The sequence below is a fragment of the Gossypium raimondii genome, chromosome 7, assembly GCF_025698545.1.
Source record: "Gossypium raimondii isolate GPD5lz chromosome 7, ASM2569854v1, whole genome shotgun sequence".
Lineage (NCBI taxonomy): Eukaryota > Viridiplantae > Streptophyta > Magnoliopsida > Malvales > Malvaceae > Gossypium > Gossypium raimondii.
The window spans coordinates 41,031,618-41,058,812 of NC_068571.1; the positions used below are offsets into that span (position 1 = coordinate 41,031,618).

Here is a 27,195-nt window from a genome sequence, read left to right on the forward strand (position 1 = left end):
CTAAAGGTAGGCTAACGTATTTAGTAAGTGTACAGGAAACCATTCGGAGGCATAAGAACACGAGACTGGCCGCAATGTTACAACATAGTAAACAAAGCACTCAAAAGGAGCAAACTGCCTTCAATGTCGCGACATAGCCAGAGGATGTCGTGACATAGCCCTGTTATCAAGCATTTACTCGCAAACTGCCATCAGTGTCGCGACACAGGCCAGAGGGTGTCGTGACACCGGCGTGACGAGGTGAATTAATGAACCAAGAGAATTTTGGTTTGTACAACAAACTTTAATGCAAAAACATTAATCGAATTAGGTGAATGGACGATGGCCAACCCTAGGCCTATAAATTGACAGCTTTAAACACTTGATAGACGATTTTTATTCAAGTTTTAGTTTATGGCCTTCAGTTAGTTTTATTTTCAGTTCTCTTTAGTTTATTTTGTACTTAGGTTTCTTTTCATATTGTAATTTTATATTATTTTTTATTTCGTTCTTTACGAAACTCGATTTGTAGAACAATCAGCTCTTCGTGGATTATCGTTCGTGTTATTATTAATATATCAGGATTCTTCTTAAACTATTTTCTTGATCTATTCTTTATGTTTATCGTTTTAATTAATTTTGTGATATATATTAGATCCTTGAGGAACTAATCCGTTAACGGGAGATTAATGAGTGAATGTGGGAGTGATTAACTTTTATGTAAGGTTTCTTAGCGAATCAACTGGTTGAGACAAAAAGAACTTAAAACCCTAAGATTGACGACCCTAAGAAGTCATATAGGCGAGAATGAACCCAAAATTGGTATTGCCTGTCCGTGAGCACCTTACCCCAATCCGGTCTTGACTGTGAGGTCGAGAGATAAGTAGTTCTTGCCTACTCATTAAGTTAGTGGAAAATCGAGAGATCCTGCTAGGTTAATGACTAGTTATTGGATAGAACTCGAAATAGGATTTAGTTATGACCACCGGAGCGAGTTAGTCTTCTGTCCTAAGAATTGATAAAATCTGCAAATTGTTTTCCCTTATTCGTTTTTATGCATTTTAATTATTTTTATAAAATATGACTTTTCGTCACCTTAGGATTCATCGTAATATAGTTTAATTAAATTACTAATTAGACATGTTAACATAAAAGTTAGAATTACAACTTGTTAATAAAATATAATTTTTCGTCACTTTCGTTATATAAATCTGTATTACAATTTGACTCGTATACTTGTGAAAACTGCCTAACGATTATATTTGGTTACAGGATTTAAACTCTAGACGTTAGTATGTTTGGAGACAGTTAGGAGGTAAGACTATAGTTCAGCTATAGCAACAAATAGAGTTCGTCAGGACATTAAACATGGGATACTTGCGAAGACAATAGCTCGACTATGACAGTATGGAGAGAGAAGAAGTGAAAGTCCACTGAGACAATAAACACGGAAGAGAATTTAGAACAGAGATCATAAGACAACCCACGCACTTACCAACTATAGCAACTAATGACTTGTAGCCTCTTTACTTTTCCATCTATCATATAATGTTATGAGAGGATATCGTTTACCCTTTATTGGGTTATGAAGTCTACTATTGTAAGTGAAGTTATGTCATATGAAAGCCATATACCCAACATGCCAGCTTTCATCTCTATTACCAATTGAACTCAAACTTTTAATACATTAAAGTATACGAGCCACACACATATAGCCCGTCACTTACTTAGGATTGAGGTAAGCCACACTATGATTATCACAAGTGAATAAATCCATAAACAGATCTAAAATTCATTCTACTTAGGTCATGCCCGATGTGTTGTCAATCCAAACAATGACATCTATGTATCTATCTTTTGGGAGTTAAATGTTTTGATACCCGAGATAATGTATTCCCCTAATTGGACTTGATAGACGGTATAATAGTCTTTTAATCAACTTGCTCAATTTCGATTAGACTATGGATCATTTAGATTATCTACTAATATAAGTTTTCTTCTCACATTATGTTCCAACTACAGAATGCAACCTAATATTAGTTAAACGTTAGATAATCAATGAGATAATATTTGCTTGCATACTGTTAAGGACATTTTACAAAAGATATTAATGAAAGTAAAGGAATTTTATTAAACCAAGTTGTTCAAAAAATTACAAGTACATTTGACGATATCATTACACTAAGAGCATTAGATCTCAACAATTTTGCCTTTGCTTAGGGACATTTAGAGACTCCACTGCATGACTTGTAATGATTAATTTCTACATTTCTAAGCATGTGTCTCGAGATAAGGTGAATAGGTCTTGAGACCTTAAGAACATTTTCATGTAATTCATGCATTCTAGATACATGTCTCGAGACATAAGACACAAAATCTCGAGACATAAGGATCAAGTCTCGAGACATTATTTCACTACATTGAAACATAGCTTTCATTTTACTAATTTAACCCATGATTCATAGCTAGGCATCATGTTTAACTGTCTTTAACCTTGATTTATTATATGTTGATTTAACATCTTTGAAATTAATACAAATTTTAATATTTTCCCATCGTTATCAACATTTTGTTGTTTTGCAAGAAAAGATATTTAAGGTTTCAAGCTTAGATGTAATGTGAATTATAAAGTTAATATTTGTGTGAACAAACCGTGTTATAGCTGACAAGCATTATCAATAGTTTATAGAGTAAAGTAGTTAAAAATAAAAGGTAGATGCATCCTAGTAAAGATAAAAGGATTTGTCACTGATACGCTGATTTCACGAATGAAATCAAAGAAAGTCACAAGATTTATTTTATACTAAATGTACACAGAAAGACTAAAGGCACTTTCCATTCACAACGAATAAAGCAAAATTTTCGAAGTTTAGTTTCAATAGGTCGTATGTAACATAAAGTAAAATGGCCGGGGAGTGATTAAAGGGTCACATAGGCTAAACTCTAAGTTAACTTGTTAGAATGAAGTACACAAATATAAAGAAATCATTTTAACAGCTTTTGGAAGATTGAAGGATCTCATTGTTGATGATGGTAGTGGAAAATGAGGTGGGTGAAATGATGATGCAGTGAACAATGGGCATAATCCAAAACACTAAGAAAAAGCTTTCTCTTCGAATATGTACTTGCACCCAATAAAAGTATTGCAAGATTGACCAGCCTTCCCCAGTGGATCAAAACCCCTCTCAATATTTTTCTATTTAGCTAATAAAACAAGTAGCCATCTGGCGACTGTTTTTATTAAATGTTTTTTTAACTCTTTTTCTTTTTGCAATGCTCGAATCAATTAGTCATTGCCGAATGTTTGGTTTAACACATTTTTTCAAGCAGTCATTCCACAAAGGTTGAAGGTATTATTAAGCTATATTGATATCCGCATGCTTTGCCTGCCTATGTTTAAAACGCCGGCCTATCAACTTTCAACTTTGAACCTAAATCGTGATTTCAAATTTTCAAGTATTAAAAGATAGAAAATAGGATAAACTATTAAAATGGTTATTTTTATTTGTCCCAACTTACATTTTAGTTATTTATATTTGAGACGTTGCTTTTTAGTCATTGCGCATTAATTGTCGTTAATAGTATAATGTTAAGCTGACGTAACACGTTAAATCATCATTTCAAGTGAAAATTTTAGGTTAAATCATACAATTGATCCCTACATTTTTTTCGTTTTGAGCAATTTAATTTTTTTTATTTTATGTTCTTTGAACTTTCCTTCTTCTTTTTTTATTTTCCATTCTCTTCTTCTTCTCCATTTCTTTTAACATAGTCTTTTTAATGGTTTCCATTTGTTAAAATTAGTCCTTATACTTTTATTCTTTTAACAATTTAATTTTTTCCTTTTTTCTTTATTTTCCTTTTCTTCTTCCCTTTATTTTCTCTCTTCTCGGATTCTTCATTGCGAAACATAATCTTTGCCCACCAAATAAACCAAGTCTTTGTTTCTTTCACATAATTCTAAATTGAATTTCACTGAAAACCAAATATCAATCATTCTTAATCAAATCTCGATTTGAATATAACGTAATTTTGAAACTAAAATTGGATCTAACTAATCAATATAAAAAATCATATCCTTAACCAAATCTAAACATAAATTGAATTCTTTATATTCAAAACAATTTTTTTTTGTTCCCAAACTTTTACAGAATCGTGTAGATTATTCCTTTCCTTTTCTTTTATTTTCTGACGAATAAAATTAACCAAACGATAAAATTGATCTAAACCTTCTTGGATATTCCCAAACAAGTTTGATTAGAAGCCGAGCATGAATGAACCGAAGAGAGAAAGGGAGCATGGAACCAAACTGATTTGGCTAAAAATGAGAATGTAGAGCTCGTTTAAAAATCCGTGAAACAACATAGTTTTGAGAGGGCGAGAATATTGTAGGTAAGATAGATAAGGTGGTCATGGGGGTTGGTTAGGAGGTTAAGAGAACAAGCTCGGGAAACTTTGTTGAGGGTAGACTGTAATAAGTCACGACTGGCAAGGTCTTCGAGTGAGGTGAGCTTGTGGGCTAGGTCGTTGAGAGATCCAAATTGATTCGTTAAAGCAATGATGGACGATGAGGGTTTGTAATTGTGGGGTGAGAATATGTGAAGCAAGTTTTATTTTGGTTTCAACTTTTGATTTTTCTTTTTTCATAAACATAAAAAAAAGTTTTAACAAATGGAAAACATAGAAAAACTGCATTACAAGAGATGGAGAAGGGAGGAAAATAGAGGGAGAAGCAAAAAAGAATGGAAAATAAAGAAAAAAGAAAGAAAGTTAGAAAAACATAAAATAAAATAAAAAATTGCTCAAAACAAAAGAATATGGGGACCAATTGTCTAATTTTTTGTTTGAAATGATGATTTAACATGCCACGTCAACTTACTGTTACACCGTTAAAGACATAATTAATGGCTCAGTGATTAAAATGTTACAACACGTTAACGTTAGTGATTAAAACATAACATTTCAAACATAATGACTAAAATGTAACTTGAAAAAAAAATGACTATTTTTGTAGTTTACCTTAAAAAATATTAAGTTAAATTTTGAGGATGAGTTCATCAACTAATTGATTTGGGCAGAATAATTTTATTTTATTTACTTAAAATTGATTTTTAAAAATAAAAATAAAACCTTTTACGTTAACTCTATTTAAAAATTAAGTATAATTACAAAATTAACCCTTAATTTTTATATTTTATCCATTTGACCTCTAGTTTTTTTTCCCCGAACTAAATCATTTAACCAGAGTTGACACCATCTCCGCAACTACCCTTTAATCAATTGCCTGTGCATTAGATAAAAATGGATATTATTATGCAAAACACATTTTTAGTTTGAGATATCTTCTGACAAATTAAAGAGTTGTTCTTTTACTTTGAAATACACTTTGAGTTATCTTATTTTATTTTCAAAATTTTAAGATATGATCGTTTTAGTAAAGACTACATGAGCAAAATGTTTTGGACATGATATTACAATGTGAATGACGAGTTTTAGGCTATGGCTTAGTTTTTAAATTGTATTGAGTTCAATTTTAAGACTTAATTTTGATTATGTATGAACCTAATAATATATTTATTAAGTCATATTTTTGGACTTATTTATTCCAATTTCTTTTACTATTTTAGAAATAATAAGAGTTTGATTAGGTCTAAATCTAATAGATTTATGTTACTTGCTTTACAAGATAATTGACTAAGTCTTAAAAATTTAATAGTTACTTAGGATTCCAAGTAGGATTTAGACATGCTTATACATCAGTTATATATTTGTAACTCCTTTTCGCTTAAATTTTGATTAATTCTTAAGTAAAATGTATTATATATATTAAGCTAGTTTACATGTTGTTTTAACTTAGATTTTATATAATTTTAGTAATTAGTGTTTTATGATTTTAATTAAGTTAATTTGAGCTTGAGGCGTGAGATCGAGAGCAAATGAGAGTGTGAGGAAGAAGCAAAAAATGAGCAAAACGAAAGGTGCTACAAAAGACATAGAGGCCGCGGCTCCTCGCCCTACGTGGAATGCCCACCAACCCCCAATTTATGTCCTTTTGATCCCTTTCGATTCTTGACGTCCAAGCACGATTTGAAACCTTAACATATATTTGGAACATCTTTTGTTAGACATATACTTTGCAATCTCTTTTCGCCATCGTTGCTAAACTTTTTTTTTTTTTTTTTGTAGTTAAAGGAATTTTGAAATTTATTCTTTGATATTTGCGTAGCTTTTATTTTAATTACAACTATTCATGTTTGTTGAATATAAAGCTCATTTTTTATATTCATATAGAGCTCGTATTTGAGAGCTTAAAATATATTTCTTGCCAACTAAATTTTTTAAATCCATAATTGTTTATGTATTCTAATACTTGTGATGTGACCAATAGTATGGTTGTGTAGATTTAAATATTTTGATTATTCAATTTTATAAATGACCATCATAAAATTATATTTTACTTTATTTTTTACTAATAAAATACGTTTTTCTTAGCAGAGTAGTTTTTATTTCAAATTTTCAAGATTGTTCTTCAAAACTTCAAGTTAGGGATAAAAAATCATTATTGGTACAAGTTGATAAAAGGAAGGCAGGGTTTGACAGAGAAATGAATTGAAATGCAAATTATAACTCAAATGGGTGTTGTTTTTATGAACAGCTTTATTAATTTTTTAATTATTTTACTACAACTTATTTAACATTTACCCTTTAATTTAATACCCTAAGGTAAAGGTAGTAGGTGCTTTTTTGGGGATTTATTACTCTTTTGCTTATTAAGCATAACGGCATCGATGTCATTAAACATACACAATTAAAAAGGGGGAAACAAAACCGTATAGACAAATAATACTTATATAGTCTAATTGTTCGAACAGGAAGTCAAAGTTTCCAATAATTCCTCTATTTGGTATTTTGACAAAAACCCTATAACAAATTGTTAGCTCTCAATCTAATCATGTCTAATATGTCTCTCTAAGAAGTAGAACCATGTTCCAACACACACTTCCCCTATCGACATTCATGCTTTGTTCATCACATTTTCAATCGAGATCTCAATTATACATTCAAAGAGATATATTAGATCAATATCATCAAAACAACAAAAACTCCTGTTAAATCAGAGCAAAACCATCGACCCTATGCTTCCATTTGTTGCACTAAGTCTCCTCCTTTGGCAAAACATAATGCAACAGCCATCAACATTAGTCATCTCAGTTTGATACATTTACTACTACTTCTTCTCCCCTTGTTAGAAAAGATGTCAAAGGAGCTCCCCTCACTAAGATATCGAGTTAAAATTACTTTAAACTAGTTAATGATTAAGCTTCTTCTTCTTTTTCCATTTGACTGTAGTTTAGTCGCAGCTGCTTTTGAATTGCTAGTTATGTAAGAATTTTAAGTCTTTATTATATTGTTCTGTATTGGAACTGAAAACAAATATAATTCTGATCAGAGAAGAAGATATAATAGCTCCTGTAGAGCATAATATTACTTGTCGATTGTGCTTTTATGATGTTCATGCTGCTTGTCATGTTAGGCTGCATGAGAGTGGAAAGCCTATCCTTGATTTGATTGTCCAACTGTGGAGCCTGCATCTCATATTATTGCCCTTTTATTACATAAAAGATAAGCTACCACTTTCAAGTATTTTAGGCTTGGAACAGCACTAATATCATCATGGTAGTGTTCTTCTCTAGATAAGAACATTTAGTTCAAATTTGATATAATTTTCGTATGAATTATCTATAATCAAGGTAGATAACTCTGGATACTGCGTAGCGTTCGTGAGTGGGAACTATGTTAGATGCCAAATACCATTTGCTTTTTGAAGTTGAATGAGAGTATTGCCGTTGAGCTGGTCATGCATGTTGTAGAAAGTGGCATTACTGATGCTGTGGTAAAGTCGCATATGTTCAGTTAATTTTGTACTTATATGCAATGCAGGATTGATATCCAATCAAATACAAGGCGCTTCCAGTCTCTTTTTCAGGTAAAACTTGTGAGAAAAATATCACCCTTCCTAATTCATCTTTATTATTATTATTCGTTTTCGGAGAATCATATTTTTTCTTCTTATACGGAACAAGTACCTCATTGACGAGGGTGCATTGGAGCCGACGTGGTTAAATAAAATCCTTATACAGGTCAGACATTTTGACCTTGTATTGAGTTCGCATGGGGGCACTTTATCTACCAAGTCGAATCTTGCTCTCACCGTATAACTTAAATATATTAAGGCCCAGCAAGATATTTACCTATTACTTTCTAGGTTCATATTTTTGTATGACTCGGGTTAGTTCTTTGATTTTGGAAAACAATTCATATTCTTTTTATGATGTGTTATTCCATGTAGTTCAAAAACTCGAAAGCTTCTTAAAGCAATGTTGGTCCAGCAGATATACTAGTTATTGAACTAGCTGACCAGGTAAATTTATTGGTTCATGATCAGCTAGTATGCATTTTAGATTTCGTTTATTCTTACCATACCTTTGCAACAATTGGCATACTCACATTTGGGAAAATTTTCATTTGTCAACTTCAAAAAGGTCTTTCTCAAACTAGGGTTCTCCAGGGTATTTCCGACGAATACTTTGTAAAAGAAAAAGAAAGCGTCGGTTTTGATATTCAGAAATAGTTTTTATCTGGAAGGGGAACAGCGTATAAACAGGAGTGAGGAAGGTTTCCATGACTTTTACTAATGATCTTCAGGTCACAAGGAAGCAACCCATACTCACTGCTGTTGAAGCACATAAATAAACAATCATAACTCTTGACCTTGCTTTTATGTTCTATAAAAAGATTATTAGATGTATTTTACCAATGAATCTATATTGCTATCACCCATTATTTGTAATTTAATCATATTAAGTATGCATGTATCTTGGAGTGGCCTCTGTGTCAAACCAGTCATTGCGGAGGTTGGCATGGATGAATCTACTATTAGGCCAGATGACCAGCAAGATCGAAAGAACCTGCTGCTTTGCATGGATAACAAACATTCACTTTCATTAACCGAATTCTAAAACTTTAAAAAGAAATAAAATAGGAATAATTGCTTTTTTAAATTGATGTCAGAACTCATGATCCATATAGACTAAAATGGTTTGCAGTCACTAACAATCCGTGAAAAACTAGACAAATAGGAAATAAGAGAAACATCAGTGTTACCGACCTCATGATCCAAAGTATCAGAGCTAACTTCAAAGGCTATTTACTCATATGGAGACAGCAACCATAAGTAGAACCAATAGTCCGATACCATAGAAAATAAACATCATAGCATATTGTGGTTGCTCTTACCTGATATTAATTTTCCCAAACTTGAATCAGGGGAAGTAGTGGATGCTTCGTTGTTGAATTTATATCCATTTGCTGCAAGCAATAGCATAGAAGCTCATAGAATGACATAAAACACCAAGCAAGTTACCACCGCTTCAATCTTAGCTCTCGACCGAACTATATATTCAGGCCCTAACACTAATGGATTATAACACCGTTCAAGATTTGTTCAAACCACACCCAGTAGCAAGAGATTTTTCTTCAAAAACCACTTTTGGGGGTTTGGCAGCATATTGCCCTGAGCCAACACCTTAGCAACCAAAGAGCATAAGAGCAGTGATGCAAATACCAGCTGACGCCACAAAAGGAAAAGGAGGCATATGCTGAGACGGTGAGACCTCAATCACTTTCTACCAAATCTGAAGAAAGTGCAAACCTCAGAATCTTACTGTACATCAACCGATCCCTATAACCGTTTCAGATTAAAAACAGGCTTCACAACAAGCTCCTATACGCCAATTGTACTAATCCTTCAAACAGTTTTTCTCCACCAAGAAATCAATAGGATGAACTGAAGCAGAGAGATTCTACAATAACTCACTACAATAAGCCACATCAACAGCCATGACAGATATTGGGGAAAGAATATCCCCTTCGCAATAATATAACAGAGTGAAATAACCTAACCACCATAACAGACTATGTAGGAAAATCAATTGCATCACCAATAACACAAAGGATAAAATTCAGAACAGCAAAAAACGAATTCATAAGAGAAAGAACTTAAAGAAATCTACCTCACTAGTAGTCTCCCTGGTTTCACAATGCAGGAGCAACTAAAAAGGCAATGCAGCTCTGGGCAACAGCAAGATTCCTCCCACAGCATGCAGCCAAAGTTTCCTTTGCATATGGAAAACCGAGAGAAAAAGTTTCTGCTTTTGTACCAATTTTGAGCGATGAATCATTTTCAATGGAACCAAAAGCATTGCATATTACAGAATGATAGCTTTCCACTAACCCACATTCTTTATACCCAAGTCAAAGGAATAATCACCAGTAAAAGCCCAAACTCCATAAATCAAGACGCTAATAGTTCTCTCCAAGACTAGTTCTTCTAAATAGTAAGATTTAGGTAGAGATACACAAAATAGTCGAGGATCAAGCACAAAATGTCCATAGTAGAAAATACTTAAAACCAACCAATAGAACATGGGAAATGCTTCAGTTTGTCTGCATTGCTTCAGAATGATACTTCTCTAGATCAGCGTCAAGATCTTCAGCAGAAACCTTTTCTCCACGGCCCTTTCCCTGTCCACGGCCTCTTCCAAAGCCACGACCTCCAGCACCACCACGTTGCCTACCGAATCCTCCACCCCTGCCTTGGCCACTTCAAACCATAACATAATTGGATTAGTTTGTAGGGTCAATTAGTAACCAAAAAAGGTTTATTAATAAGAGAAACAAATGATATTTCACAAATATTTCAGAGGTCACTAATTAAAAGGTTGATGAGGTACCAATTTGTTCAGTAGGGGAAGTTAGGAGGCACTTAAAAAATAAATATAATTGCACAACCCTTTAATTAGAAGCATACATTATACAGAGAAACACCCAGTGCAAGTGGCGACGTGATATGATACATCTACATTATTTAAAGAACAGTACCATTGCAAGAGCAAACTAGAAGTAACAATCAACATTAAACACACATCAGAGATATACAAAGTAATTTGATGTGACTGCTAATATCTCGGTGTACATATTTCAGGCAAGACGCTCACCAGAACATAAGTCATAGTGAGTGGCTTATGAATCCTTAAAAAAGACCCTCAAAGCAACACAATTTGGTCATTTATTCCAGTTATACTTTTGAAAACCAAACCTAAGAACTTCAAATAAATTGATAATTAAGGAGAAATTTCTCTTTCTGGCTAAAACAAAGGGAAGTTTCTACCATGAATTGATCCAATTGAAATTTCTTAAGGAGACTTAAAGCAGTGTTAGACAATTTCAGCAACCTAACTTTTAGGTGCAATATTACATCTCAAAAGATACCGTAACAAATAATAGAATCTAAAATTTTGAGCAGAAAAAGCACAAGGATCAACCCAATATATTACAGAACATACCCTCTAGGGGCTCCATTTGAACTTCCAAAGGTGCCATTAGCAGCTGAAGGTGCAGTAGGAGTAGCAATGTTTGTTCCCACAATTTCGATTTTCATCGGCTTCCCATCAAGCTGAACATTGTTGTATCTCTTGACCGCAGCCATAGCATCTGTTCGCCTCGAGAAGACAACTTCTGCCGTTCCCTAAGAAAAAGAGTTTTTGGTTCTAAACTACAGCAGGATACAAAGAATTTCATCGGAAGGACCAGCTAATGCCAAACTCGATTAGATACCTTCGATCTCCCGCTTCTATCATAATGGATCCCATATCTTTTCAGGTCACCAACCTCCGAAAATAACTCCTATATATGAATACAAAAACGTCAGAAAAATACAAAATAAAATAGAGAGAAAAAATCCAAAGAGCTAAACTCAGGAATCAATAATCAAAGTTTATGGAGACCATCTCAAGGGGAAAATTTTAGAAGTATTTCTAAGCATGGCTAGACTTCTCTTACCCCAACTAATCTCAAATATAATGAATATGTAAACAATTCTTGAAGAGTTAAGACTGAACAATCACGAGTAACTTTATAGAGAACAGATCACCATTATATTAATAAGAAAATTAAGTAAGACCTTAAGGGGAAAATTCAAATAAATGTCACCATTGTATTAATAACAGAACATGAAATATAATATAAAAATTAAATAAGATAAAAGCGGAAACTTTCATGTTCAAAAAAATACCTTGATGTCGTCATTGGAAACACCATAATCTAAATTAGAGATATAAAGCTTCGTCCCAGTTTCTATTGCGGAGGCCCGACCTGCTTGTCCTTGCAACGCTGATCCCTTATCTGAATACATGTCGTGCTGCCACATCGTCTCCGGCGCCTGAACGAAGAGAACAAACTTAGTAAACAAAAATCGAATAAAACGGGGGAAAACAGTTATACAAAAGTTACAATCAGGAATGAGGCCCTAGCTATTTACCTTAGCAGCGGTATAGGGTGCGGAGCGGTTCGCTCGGCGGTTAGGAATGCGGCGCGCGGGTCCCGCCGTGGATCCACGGCCTCGACCCCGGGAGTTTCCGGATCCAGACTTACGACTGCGCTTGATGAGATCGTCTAGCGACATCTCTAAAGCACTTGACATTTCCCTAATAATCTGCTTTAGTTAGATCAAAGAACAAACCCTAGAAAAAAGTACGGACTCGAAAGAGAGAAAAGGAAAAAGGGAGCTCAGAGGAGATAGATAGGGTTTTCGCCAAAGAAAAGAAATAAAATAAATAATTTCATTGGAAATATAAAGGCTATAACGTACGTTTAGATTTTATAAGATAGATTTAAAACCACAGATAAAAGGGTGTCGTGGTGTAGTTGGTTATCACGTCAGTCTAACACACTGAAGGTCTCCGGTTCGAGTCCGGGCGACGCCATACCATTTTTGCAACTCTGAAGTCTATTTAGATTTTACATTTTTGCTTGAAAATCATTTAGTTTAACTACATAACAACATAAATGAGTTTGTTAATTTTTTATGTTCCCAAAATAAATTTATTTTTCTTTTCGCCCCATAAATTAAATTTATTTGTATAGTTTCCGGTCTACACTTCGCATTAGGTTGATTTTCTGTTTGTGTCAAATTACAAATAAATAATTAGATGTTAAAATATGTTCTAAGTTCTTATATATTTCGTGCTTTTGGAATTTAGTCCCATGTTTTTATTTTAGGAATTTAATCCTCTATTTTTCATATTTAAAATTCAAGTCTAATTATTATCATTGTTAAAATTCATCTATTAAATCCTCGGTGTGACACTTTGAAATTTAAAAGTTATACATTCACTTGGTAGTTATGTGACAATAAAATAACATTGAAAATCTGATTAGGATTTACAAAAATAAAAGCACTTAATCGAACTTGTCATGATAAAAAATTTAATGGAATAGTGTTCTTAAGAAAATTGGCATCATCTTTTTATTGAAATAGTTAAAAATATTAACTATTTAAACTAACTAATGAGATTATAAAAGTAGAGACCAAATTAGATAAAAGTTTAAGTTTAAGCATAGTTTAGAAGTCAAAATAGTTAAAAAGCAATGTAAACCTAAAAAATGAATATTTACATACATGTCAATCTAGACTCTTTCGTCATTCAATTTTTATATAATTGCTATAATATTTTAATCAAAAAGTTAATAATATTAACTTTTGGACTAAATAATAATATTATAAAAATATAGAAATCAAATTATATTAAAATTAAAATATCAAAATTAAATATCAAATTTAAACATAATAAAAAACCAAAACTAAAATTTAACCATTTTTCCTGAAATGTAAAATGATAAAAATAAAAATAAAAAAACAAATAACTGTGTGTAAAGGACAAGTGCCAAAGAAGGAATAAAATTTTCATTTTGATATTTTTTTTAATATTTTCAATATAAGTTTGAATCATATTTATTTATTTTTTTGACACAAAGCTTAGAACTATTCATAACCCCTCCTCAATCCATAAATAGGAGGATAATTCGCTTCGGCATACTTAAACTTACGTACTCCTACATTAACAACAATGTCCATACTAATCGAGCTAAAATTCAATTAACTTCAATTTGATATTTTTATATAAGCTTATATATGTGAATGTGCAAAACGATGCATTTCCTATTATGAAACGTAAATGAGTAGCCCATAGGCCTAGTAAATAACTTGTACACAACAATTGTAACCCATTTCGTTGGCTTCTGTGTGCCTTCTCTTTAGAATTTTATTTGTTAAAATAATAATTTTATAAATAAAATATTCTTTAAAAAACTCGCAAATAAAATTTAAATTACATTCAAACATTTATTTTTTTAATTTTATTTTATAAATAATAATTTATTTATTATACATTTAGCATTTCCCTTAATCCTTGCCAAATTTTCTGAGTAATCAGTATTGCCTTCATTCACAATTACTAACATTAATAATCCTTACTCCAAGCTCCTCAATTTTCACATTTGAATTAGGATTGGTTGTAGAATTAACAGCATGGCCTTCTATTTACTGGGTCTCCAAGACCTCATACTCACTTATATGTTTCCGGCCATACCCACACTCAAGCACAACCTCAAAAGTAACAAATTCGTTTTAGGCAACAACCTAAAGACATTGATTCTTACCCTTTTTCGACCTCGTATTGTAATTTTTGACTCAACCTGAACATAGTGAACACTAATGTTAAAAACAGGAAAAGTTGAATCTGCTTAAATTTTCTTCATGGTTTTTTTTCCTTAAATTGTTTTATTCATAAAATTATTATTTTGACAAATAAATATCATATTAGAAAATGAGAAAAATAGATATTCATTAATTTATATATACTTTTATTTTTGCATGTATTTCTATCGAAAAATAAACTTTTAGATGTTTTTTAGGTTTTAGTTTTTTTAATTTTTAATAATCAAGACTAAATTGATGAATGTGTAAATTTAAGGGCAATTATTTTTAGAATTAGGAATAAATTGATAGAATCATAAACATTAAAGTACTAAACTTGTTATTGTGCCAATAAAAAATATCGGAGGAGTGACCAAAATATTAAATTTCAATAATGTTAGAGACTAAAATAAAAAAATTAAACCTAAATGACCAAAACATAAACACACTAATAATTGACTATTTGTATAATTTACCAAAAACAATTACTCAAGATGCATTCAATTCAAATGTCGTACTATTATTTTTATATATATGGGAATAATTCACTTACACCAGTTTAAAACTTTAGTGGTTTTACATTCTTTCGTAACTTTTACACAATTAATATTTTAACAATCCAATCTGTTATATTACATGCTCTATTCATGTAGTTTATGCATGTTAAATTTGGTGTAAATTGAAAAGTTTTAACTATTTATTTTATATAAAAAGTTTTCAATCGTTAAATATATATATATATGTTGAGTAATATTATTCTCGTGTCCCATTGAGAAGAATGTTGGATATATTTATACATGCTTCTATCATTACTATTACAACTCATAACTGGGCCCACTTTTTTGTCTTAGCCCTGGAACCTCCGATACTGACATTCTCTACCTCTGGTGCTGACATTCTCTACGCGCCCCCTAGCTTGTTGGACTCGTGTCTACATAGCACGTGGTCCTTTCTAATCCTGGGGCTGATATCCTCAGCGAATAATGTATCTGTTGATCACAAGTCTAGATTACTTGTAGAGCTCGTGATCCTTTCTACGAACACAATTCACGACCCCATCCTGCGAGGTGTGCCTGCGAACTCTTCTTACGAGCTATATTGGCGAACACCCTTCTTCCGAGTCAGGTCCATCTAGGTCAAGGGTTGGAGACCCGAATCCTTTTAGGACATTTGGATTGGCGGTTACAGATATATAACAATCCAGTCCCCCTTTAGTGGGCCTAAAGGGTGCTATAAAGTGGCGTGCCTTAGGCCTATCATGTCAAACTTAAATGAATCATGTTGGGCACGCAGCGGGCTGTGGTGCGTAATAGCTACTTTGTCACGTGTGAGGCCTGGTATTGGGTGCGCGTATCTGACCGTTGAGAGATAAATCATTTTCTGCCTGATTGCATCTGGTTCGTTGATTATCTTTGGCCATCCGAACCATTTTAGGAAATCCTCTTTAAAATGAGGGGTTTCTAGGGTTTTGGGTTATTCATTGTTTGGCATTTTCTGCAAGTTAAAATAAAGGTAATTTTGTGAATTCTTCCTACTTTCTAGTTTCCATTTCTGTTTTCCTTTTATTTAAACCATATCGAGGATGAGAAGAGCCCACAATCAAATTGTCTCAGTCCGGCCATCTTGACCAATTTCTATTCTCATGACGAATAAGCCCTATATCTGTACCACTACACCAGAGGAAATGAAGCGGGCTTTGGCCGTGCGAGGAATAAAACTCTCTCACTTTGCCTACGAGTTCTCTATTCCTATGGGATCGTATCGAGCATGCGAGACAACGGATTTTAGCTTCCTTCTACTGCTACATGCTTTGGAGGTTGGGTTCCATCTACCCCTGCACCCTTTCTTCTACAATCTCCTGAATGACTACCACCTCACTCTTAGCCAATTTTCTGGCTTCTCCTGGTGGTTGGCTGTAGCCTATTTTCTCGACAGTTTTCAGCGTGGCGAAGTGTCGATGCTCGTCGTTTTCCAACACCTATACTAGTTGAAGGGTAGTAATGTGGGGGAATCTGCAAGGTTATATAATTTCTCTCATCGTAGGAAGGTACGAACAATCATTTGAAATTATTCAAGAACCTGCACCTAAAACGAGGGAAGTACATCCGAGCCTGCAGTATTATTGGCGAGGACATCGAGTTCCCCACCAAATGGTTTTTGCCCAGCGGGGACATGCACGCGTTCTAGAAAAGCTTCCCCACGAATGAATCTGTCGCGCAATTTTAGAGGCTTCGCATTGGTCGCATGCTAGCCTTGGAGACTGTTCTCACTGCAATGAACACTTTCAAGTTCTGTCTAGAAGATCTTAGCTCTAATGGGTGGAGGACAAGCGATAATGAGGCAGTCGCTCGGTCAGTTGGTAGGTTGCTTGCAGGGGCTACTTGGCTTTATGACTCATGTGATCAGTTGGGCCGGATATTTTTGGGACGTAAGGAGGAGCCTGCAAACTTTTTCTACCATTATTGCGGGATGAAACTCTGTCCTTTTGCTCTTCCTAAATTCATACAATGGGAGGGATGTATGGGAAATGCTAACTTGTTAACTACTCCTGCTGGTTATAGAGTTGTTGCTGGTGCAATAAGCAATCAAGGCTGTAAGGACAATTCAAGTGTGACTGGCAGTATCTCGTGTGAGCTCAACGAGGCCATGGATATCGATGGATTGATAAGCGGTGGCCGCAAGAAGTGTAAGACCTCTGTTGGCGTTGTGCGCATTAACCTTCTCAGCGAGGAGGAGGAAAGCAGTGCTTAGTTTGAGCATCGCTGAAAGAGAAGGGAAAACATTGATGGTCATGTTGCTGCGGTCACGCAGGTTCACTCTTCCCTTGTGACGAGCTTGCCACCTGTTATCTAGGCGAGCTCGTCGATCAAAATCGATGAAGACACTTGACCCGTAATCGCCAACCCAAATGTCCTGAAAGGATTCGGGTCTCCAACCCTTGACCCGGATGGACCCAACTCGGAAGAGGCGTGTTCGCCAAGATAGTTCGCAAGAAGAGTTCGTGGGCACACCTTGCAGGATGGGGTCGCAAATTGTGTTCGCAGAAAGGATCGCGAGCCCTACAAGTAATCTAGACTTGTGACCAATGGGTACGGAGCTCGATAAGGATGTCAGCCCCAGGATTAGAAAGGACTGTGTGCTATGTAGACATGCGTCCAGCAAGCCAGGGGTGTGCAGAGAATGTCAGCACCAGAGGCAGGGGATGTCAATACTGGAAGCCCTAGGGTCGAGACAAAATAGTGGGCCAAGTTATGAGCTGTAATAGTAACGGTAGGAGCATGTATAAATACCCCCAACATTCCTCTCAATGGGACACGAGAAAAATATTACTCAACAATATATAAATATATACAAAATTTTAGATCGATATGGTAACGATATCATATCAATTTAAAATTTTACATGTATGAAAAATACAAATATATTAATAAATTCAACGATTGGATCGCATGAAAAAGTTACGTAATGGTGTAAAACTACTTAAGTTGTAGTTTTACACCGATGTAAGTGAATCCCTCCTCATATGTATATTGTGACTCTAATTGAGATGATGTTATGAATCAATCAAACACAATCTCAGTTAAATAATAATTAAAATATTATTGTTTCAGAAAATAAATTATATTATTCTAATATTTTTTTATTTTTATAAGAAAATACAAACACTTGAAACTAAAACACCATATTTGTTAGCATATTTACTTGACAATTTCTTTCCTTGTCGGATACATCGATTTGCTTTTAAAAAGCCTTTTAATTAAACAAACAAATCTTAATAATGGTGTTACAGAAAAATATAACTTGTTCAAGTAATATAAATTTATTGGTAAATTACCAAGTTCAAGCAGCATCCAACTTTATTAAAGAAAAAAACATAAAGACCATGGGTAACAACAATGTTTTGGCGGAAGATGCGAGACACTGCAGATATATAACCTTTATATTATGAGTAGACAAGTAGTGTATTGATGAATTGAGTTTGATTAAACATTTTTAAAAATTAAATATTAATTTTAAATTTGAGCTCAATTTGATATGTAGTTAAATTATTTGAATTTGAAGTGAATTAAGTTCGTACTTATTAGACTCAAGTTCAAACTTAACTTGATATTTGATAATTAAATTTGAATTATTTTGCTCAAACTTAATAATTATCTAATCAAGTTCAAATTTTATAATTTATGAGGCCCGGTATCTCGTTTACTCCACGATTTGTGATTCTAATCCGATGGGCACGCACATATAGATAATAGAAAAACATCACTGATGTTGAAATAAGTTGAGGGTAAGTTTTGACAAAGATGCAGTAGATGAAAGCAAACATGAGCCAGCGAACAGAAAACATGGACTGATCTTTTATTAACTTTATGAATTTGGATATTTCTTCAGGAATCATGATTTAAAAAGAATGAAAACTGTAAAACAATCATCAAATACATACATACAGAGACATAAATTAACCAGTTTCAGTCTCCCATAAGCCCAGAGATCGAACAACACAAGCAGAAGCAGCAACAACAAGAGCAGCAAAGATGGTAGGCACAAAGAAATCGATCTTAGACCTCTTCACCGTATGAGCGGGCAAACACAGTTTCTCCCTGGGGAAGTCCAAAGGAATCCTAACAAATCCCTCACTGTTGCAGGAGCGCGAGAAGGATGATGATGGGGATACTGCAGATACGAAGGCCATCTCTGGTACGAACGATGCTATGCTTACCATTAAAGTCAACACAACCGTCCAGGTTAGAGCACGGAGTAATTGAGGCCACCGGCTCATCACTTTTTCCCACACAAATGTTGTTATGAATGTAAGAGATGTTAAAACTCCCCTTTTTTTTGGTCAATGATGGAGGAATTCTTTTTGCTGTTGCAGTTTTTAAGACGAAATTAAGGGAGGCATCATAGCAATGTATCAACAAATTTGATGTCACCCAATGTCAATACGGCGTCGTAAGACTTTGGTTTGGAGGGCGCTGACTGACTCAGACTTTGGGATCACCGGTTTAGGCACGATGCCAAACTCCCCATAACAAAAATAAATATAAGCCAACTAGAGCAGATAAATGCAACTTTAACAATAAATATTAAGTTTTTTAAAGCAGTGAGAAATTGCAAATATTAGGAGTGGTGCCACTGAAGTCTGGTTTTTAATCATAACCGAGCACTGACTGGCATATTCGTGGTTTAAAACCAAATTCAAGGCAGCCCACTTTTAAGCGACTGTAATAATCATTAATTCTTTTGCATACTCATTTAATTATATTTATGGTGCTGTGGTTATTTATCAACATCCTTGATAAGGACAGTCGAAATATAGGCAAACATGAGCAATTTTATATATCCAAAACGAAAAAGGGTCTTCCTTTTCAAATCCATAAGTGACACAAGTACTTACAGTCATCAAAACTACGCTGACAAAATGGAGGGGAAAACACTAACCCTAAATTCCCAAATTCCATCAAATTCAAGAACTAGTAAATTTGGTCACGGCTTTGGTGCCTTCGGAAACGGCGTGTTTCGCAAGTTCTCCAGGAAGAACAAGTCTAACAGCGGTCTGGATTTCCCTGGAAGTGATGGTGGGCTTCTTGTTGTACCTTGCCAGTCTTGAAGACTCTTGAGCGAGTTTCTCGAAGATGTCATTGATGAAACTGTTCATGATTCCCATAGCTTTGCTTGAGATACCGATATCTGGATGGACTTGCTTCAGGACCTTGAAGATGTAGATCTTGTAGGTCTCAACACTCTTCTTGGCTTTCTTCTTCTTCTTATCTCCGGCACCTGGACCTTCCTTGGGAAGCTTCTTGCTGGCCTTTGGCTTCTTCTCCGCTGGGGCTTTCTCACCGACGGTGGACTTTTTCTCCTCCGTTGGCTTCTCGGCAGGCTTCTTCTCAGCGGGCTTTTTCTCGGCTTTCGGCGCCATTGAGATTTCTTTACTTTCTTGCGTTACAAAAAGCAGATCGGAAGTTCGATGCGTGAATGGTCTTAGAAGTTAAGAGGTGGTGGAAATAGGGGTTTGCTATTTAAAGTATGAAAACGAGGAGTTTCATTGGATAATTCAGAGACACACGGATTGCTGGTGTGGAGTTTTAATAACGATCGGATTAGGAATTTCAATCGACGGTCCCAAAAGAATCGTAAAGTGCTTTCACGAGAATATAGAGACGTGTCGAAAATTTAATGGAAGTAATTACGGGGTATGGATTGATGAGCTAGGATTCACGAGAATATAGACACGTGTCGAAATTTTTAGTATTAATTAAGTGATAATTAAAATAATTAGAATTTTATTCAAGTAATTACTCTATTCTTCATCAATAAAATTAGCACACTTTTTAAAATTAACACAATTTTTTACCACAAATTTTTAACCAATATTTATAAATTAAATTGTAATTACAATTATCTTAATTTTTCGATATATTTGATTTCACAATGGAGGAATCACACTCGGGACTCTACCAGATAATTTAATTTTAAATTAATTATTCTAAAATTAATATTAAATTTAATTTAATATTTATCTTGATAGTATTTTATTAATTTAATAAATTAATTATCTTAATATTTAATTTAATTTAATATTTATCTTGATAAGGATTATATTAATTTAATATTATAGTTTAACTCTCTAAACTCTCTTTATGTAAAAAAAGAGTATTGGGTCATTATTTTACACACGCTTGAATTCAAGATAGAGAGAAAAATCTCTAAAGAAATTATTTCAGAAAAGTTCTAGAGATATTTTTCTTATTTACAACTTGACCCAGAAGTTTAAAGAAATTGTGAAACTACCCCGCTAATAATTTTGTGGAAATTTTTTTGATTCGAAGCGAACTCATACTCGACAAATGTGAGCTTAAGGATATCGAAGAAGACTACTCAGTCGAAGCATTCATCCTATACGAATCAAAAGGTACAATTTTGATTAAATGTTTATTATTTTAGATAACACAACAAAGTTCTTGTTTTGAAAAAAATTTAAAACTCTTATTTTCCCTAAAACATATTTTCCACTTTGTTTTTCAAACCCGATTTTCCAACACGATTCACATAGAATTCACAATTCAAATCCATTTGTGATACCAAAACATCAAATCTCCATTTTAAACATCAAACTTGTAACATTTCCTTATCATTTCTCTTTTGCATTAATCATTTAGCCTAATGAATTCTAGTAAATAAACTCAGATACATAGGTGATTACACAGCACCAAAGAGCATCGAATGCTAAACAAAGAGCATCTAAGTGCTAAGCATAGAGCACTGAAGTGTTAAACTCATACAAGCGTGCAAATAACTCTTTTGGCATTCTAATTGTATCTTAATCATTTACTAAGTTCATGCGGGCATCAATATTGTATTTGTAACATTTAAATCGTTGTAATGTCATCATATATGTACCATCCCATCATAAAACATTCCGTATCCACTCAAGCACATATAGCATATATTACTATTTCTTTCCAATTTAGTTCATGTGTCACATTTTTGTAACAAATCGTAACCAATTCAAAACTTTAATTACACACAAACAAATTCATAATTCAAACATATTTATATTAATATTACATATAACTAAACCATATGAACTTAATTGGCAGAAGTTGCAATAACAAGATGTCGGGGACTAATCTGTAATTTTTCATTTTCCTGGATTAACCTTCAGGGAATTCAAATCTCGATCTATAATAACAATTCATTTCAATTATAAATTCTCAATACTTCATAGCATTCTATTTTATGCATATGATATTTCAATTTCATTTTTTGAATGTTCTCTAAAGTTTTGCACTTTATTCAATTTAGTCCTTAGAGCCAAAATTGCTATAACTTTCAAATTTGAGCTTCGATTCTGAAACCAATCTCAATTTCATCATTATACAGTCACCTAATATCTATAATTATAGAAATTTAACATCAAGTTCTAAATATTTATACTTTAGTCTTTATGTTCAAAAACTAGTAATTGAACTTTACAAACTAATCCTTTTTCATTCTTAAGCTTAAAATCTAACGAATTAATATCAATTTCATCAAGCATTCATCAATGGAAACTTTTAAAAACTTTAACAGTTTTACAAAATAGTACTCGGGCTAGCTAAATCAAGTTTCTAATACCTCAAAAATATAAAAATTACACGAAAGGGACTAATTTAAGCTTGCCATGCAAGGGCCAAATGTTTTGAAGCATAAACCCTATTTTATTATTTTTATTTTGTGAGGAAGATGAAGGAAAAATGAACAAACGCTTTTCGTTTTCTATTATTTTATCTGTTATACATACAATAATTTAATTATAATTTTAACATTGTTTTAACTAAAACCATACCAAACCGTCCACTATTGTCTAAAATGGCTTATTTGCCTTTATATGCCTTTATTTAATTACTATTTTATTCATTTAGAAATTGAAAATATATAGCGATTAACTTTTAACATTTTTAAAATTAGTCATTGTAGCTTCATTAACTATCCAATTAACAAAATTAAATGACCAAACTTCATATAAACTTTATACTAACATTGTAAATATTAAATAATTATACTTATGGGCTCACTCATAAAAAATGGGGTTCAGAAACTATAACACTCCTAACCTATATCCGTCACCAGATTAGGGTTACAAGGCATTACCAATCAAAACACAACTTAATACGGTCATTCAATTTAAATCATGTACAAAGTTATAATAACTCATTTACAATAAATTTTAAATTCAAATAGTAACCGTCAAATTAATCATATAAATCACCTTTAGTCATATTAAACACATAAGTAACAAAATCAAAACATGATTATTTAACTCTTTCATATATACAAATTATGCTCCAAAAATTTCAATCATCTTTTTTATGTCGCTTTTTAATCATATGTTCGAATCAACTAGCCTGCCACAAGTCTTGTTACACATGCTTTATAACTCCACTATTTGAACTATACATACATCTCACTCATGGCATTCGACTTATCAAATTATATGAAAGCTTATTACACTACAATTCCATGCGCATACATTAATACATTCAAGCATAAATCATTACAACTTTTGCACATGTGCATATTAAAACTAATCAAATCATATTACACTACTTAATATGCATTCACATATGCGACATAGTAATATTACAGCATAGCCAAACATACCTTTGATGCTATCCAATTATGCGCACTTTACCTTAAAAACAAAAGCCATACAATATAAGCCTTATAAACATATAACACGAATCATATGCTCAACTCTCTAATGGTATTCGAATACCTAATAAGATTAAACATTTTACTTCATAATTCTATACGTGCACATATTAAACCAAATAAATCAAGTCACAAGGTTTTTTGGCCATTAGCAAATGCGGCATTAATTAACTTACCACATGGTCAATTATGCTTTTAATACCATCTATATATATACACACATAGTCACCATATCAATATGAACCATTATCGAACACCATTAATAAAAACACATCATACCTAGTTCATATGCTAAAATCATGTCTAGACATCGTCTTCTCAAACATCCAATGAGCCATTAAGAAACTGAACCTAAACAACTAACCATTCAAGCATAAAACATGTGCATACTTTGCCATTCATTTAATCATCAATTTGGCTAGTAAGATAACTTATAAATTTATAAACCCATTTCATCACAGTAATATTTATCAATTAAACACAATTGACAATTCAAGCCAGACATGGTCTTACACGTAAATCTCAAATCGATGCCAATGTCCCAGATGTGGTCTTACACGATATCACATATCGGAATCCTATGATTCGTACGGCTTTTGGATGTCGTAATTCAATCAAATTAAGCTCGTAAACAATTCTCCCATGCTTCTTATTTACACATATATTCATTAAAATTCAATTCGATATTTATAATACATATACATTCAATTTTAACGACATTTATTTACCTATGAACTTACCTCGTACGGACACAAACGGATCGAAACAACTATTCGACAACCTTCGACTTTCCCCGATCCAAATCCGATTTACTCCTTTCTTGATCTAAATGAATTCAAATTTGGCAATTTAATAACACACCTTTAATTCAATCCATAAACATATAATTAGGGTATTAACATTTAGCCCCCAAATTTCACATTTTTGACATTTTAGTCCTTAATACAAAAATACACCAAATACACAAAATTCATCAAAACAATGCGTTAGCCGAACCTTTCTAAGGTCCCTAGAAGCCCATACATTTCATTTATTTCATATTTTAACCACTCAATTTCCCATTTTCACAATTTAGTCCATAATTAGCAAATTCATCAAAAATCCCAATACATAAAATATTTATCTATCATCAAGCTTTCATATTTCACCATTTAACATCACAAATCTTACAAAATCAACAATGGCATAAATCAAATTAATCATCAAATTCTGAAATTTAAGCATGGGATTGATAAAACACAACGCAACGATCTCAAAAATATAGAAATTATCAAAAACCGAACAAATTACATACCTCAATCAAGTAAAATGAGTTTAGAACCTAGCTTGCTCTTTTTCTTTCTTTTTCTTTTGTAGTTTCTGCAATAGAAAGATGAACATACAAGTATTTTACTTATGTTTTATTATAATAACATATTATTTTCTAATTTTACAAAACTAACCTTTATAATTTAATATGAAAACCATATATTATAAACCCAAAACCGTCCACTCAAATAACCAAGGGTCAAATAACCACTTAAGGGCTTCATAATTAATTAATCGTAGCAAATAAACACTTAAACAATTAGTATGCCACTGTTGCATTTTACATAATTAAGTCATTTTATCAAATTAACTATCCAAACGGCAAAATTAAATCACGAAATTTTCAAACATATTAATTAACATGCTATAGACACCAAAAATAATATTAAAATAATTTTACAACTTCAGATTTGTGGTCCTGAAACTACTGTTCCGACTAGAGTCTAAACCGGGCTGTTACAGAAACCACCATTTTCAACACCGCTAAAAAATGCGTTGATACAACCTATGTATCCAAGTCCGTTTACTAGGGTTCATCAGGTGAAATGGTTTAGATGAAATTGAGATTCTAAAACGGGATGAAACGACCTTCGCATCCAAATTGAAAGTATCACGAAAAATTGATTGAAGTGGTACCTTTGACATGTATATAATTGTATTATTTCTTGATTGAATGAGTTTATAAGACAAGTTACATAAATGTGACATGGATTGGCATGTTAAAAGATTGTAGGATTAAATTATCTTGATTGTAAGTTAATGCTCACCTTGTTGGTGTTTTGATTGCCATGTTTAGCTAAAGTTATGCTAAGCTAAGGTAGCTTATAATGATTAGGTAAAAAAAATAAAGTAAGTATTGTATTATACTTATGAACTTTCTAAACATCCTATATGCTTACCTTTTTTTGTTTCATTTTCCCTGTAGATCGTCACCTTACGAAACTTGTCAAGTCGGATCGTCTTGAAGCTCACACTATCACCGAATCGATAGTTATGCGATCATTTTGAATCTAGAGTTGTGGCATGTATATAAGTGCCTTGATGTGTGCCTTAAGTGTTTACTACTTGACTATTATGACATAACCATTTTATATAATGTGTTTACTACTTGATGTGTGCCTCAAGAGCATGTATAATGCAGAAAAGAGAGGCAAACGATAGGTTATGATCAGGCCTTCCTCAAAAGTCATCATCAAATTCCTTTTGGTCATGCAAAAGCATGGTTTGCTCTCCACCGTTTCCTTTTTTTAAAATCTATAATTGATACGAAAATGTAGATACATTTAACCTTTTGATTCCCTTTTTTTAGGTTACATTGGAGAGTTTGAGTATGTTGATGATCACAGAGCTGGCAAGATTGTGGTTGAACTCAATGGGAGACTCAACAAGTGTGGGGTGATTAGTCCTCGTTTCGATGTCGGTGTCAAAGAGATCGAGGGTTGGACCGCTAGGCTACTTCCTTCCAGACAGTTAGCTTGGACACTTCGATTTATCTTTGTCATACGCTTGGTCGAGTGACATGTCTTGCATTTATTCTCATAGTCCACTAGATAAGATTTTATGGGTGACATAAGTTAATGGAAGGTTCAATCAGTTCAAATGAGATAGAATATTATGGGATCTATGTGTCTTCTTATTGCGGTTTGGGTATATTGTGCTTACCACATCTGCGGCATCATGGACCACGAAGAAGCTAGAAGAAAGAATGTTGGTGGAAAAGTACTTGGTTTCTTCTATTGAGGCAAATTTCTTAGATTTTTCATTTTTGTTTGAAGTTTCTCTTCATCTAGAACCTCTGTTGGTACCGATTTCAATTCATATTTAGGGATTACGAGGTTTTGGTTCGTTTGCCTTTTGTCGTCGATAGTTTGAAGTTGGCCCGTTAAGGTTTCTGTACCAGCTTTTTTCACAATTTTATAACTTTGCATATTATCCTTTTCTTTTCTCATGATTTGGTTGATGATTATTATATTTCAAGGCGTAATGGTATCTTGGAGAACTATTGAGAATGATTAAGGTTTACATCTCCTTGTACTTTTGGACTTTTGTTCCTCCACTTTTATTTTATGTCTTGTTTGGTAACTTGAAAATTTGCATTCGGATTTTATTTAATGTGG

The 27,195-nt window shown here is 33.2% G+C and overlaps 3 protein-coding genes and 1 non-coding gene across 4 annotated transcripts; 1 reads left to right on the forward strand and 3 right to left on the reverse strand.

The window, feature by feature from the left end:
• Positions 1–9,995: 9,995 nt before the first annotated feature.
• On the reverse strand, positions 9,996–12,649 carry LOC105791140 (THO complex subunit 4A). Its single transcript, XM_012619067.2, has 5 exons — positions 12,359–12,649; positions 12,113–12,259; positions 11,656–11,724; positions 11,385–11,566; positions 9,996–10,642 (listed from the first exon to the last, which is right to left on the reverse strand). Exons 1-5 carry the CDS (start codon positions 12,518–12,520, stop codon positions 10,477–10,479), a joined length of 726 nt encoding a protein of 241 aa, XP_012474521.1. The 5' UTR covers positions 12,521–12,649; the 3' UTR covers positions 9,996–10,476.
• An 80-nt stretch (positions 12,650–12,729) lies between these two features.
• Positions 12,730–12,803, forward strand: TRNAV-AAC (transfer RNA valine (anticodon AAC)). The gene has a single exon. It is a non-coding gene; the product is annotated as a tRNA-Val (tRNA).
• A 6,097-nt stretch (positions 12,804–18,900) lies between these two features.
• LOC105791127 (uncharacterized) lies at positions 18,901–19,785 on the reverse strand. The gene has a single exon (XM_012619048.2). It carries the CDS (start codon positions 19,350–19,352, stop codon positions 19,032–19,034), a length of 321 nt encoding a protein of 106 aa, XP_012474502.1. The 5' UTR covers positions 19,353–19,785; the 3' UTR covers positions 18,901–19,031.
• A 104-nt stretch (positions 19,786–19,889) lies between these two features.
• LOC105791119 (probable histone H2B.1) lies at positions 19,890–20,574 on the reverse strand. Its single transcript, XM_012619037.2, has one exon. It carries the CDS (start codon positions 20,493–20,495, stop codon positions 20,040–20,042), a length of 456 nt encoding a protein of 151 aa, XP_012474491.1. The 5' UTR covers positions 20,496–20,574; the 3' UTR covers positions 19,890–20,039.
• Between the last annotated feature and the right edge of the window lie 6,621 nt (positions 20,575–27,195).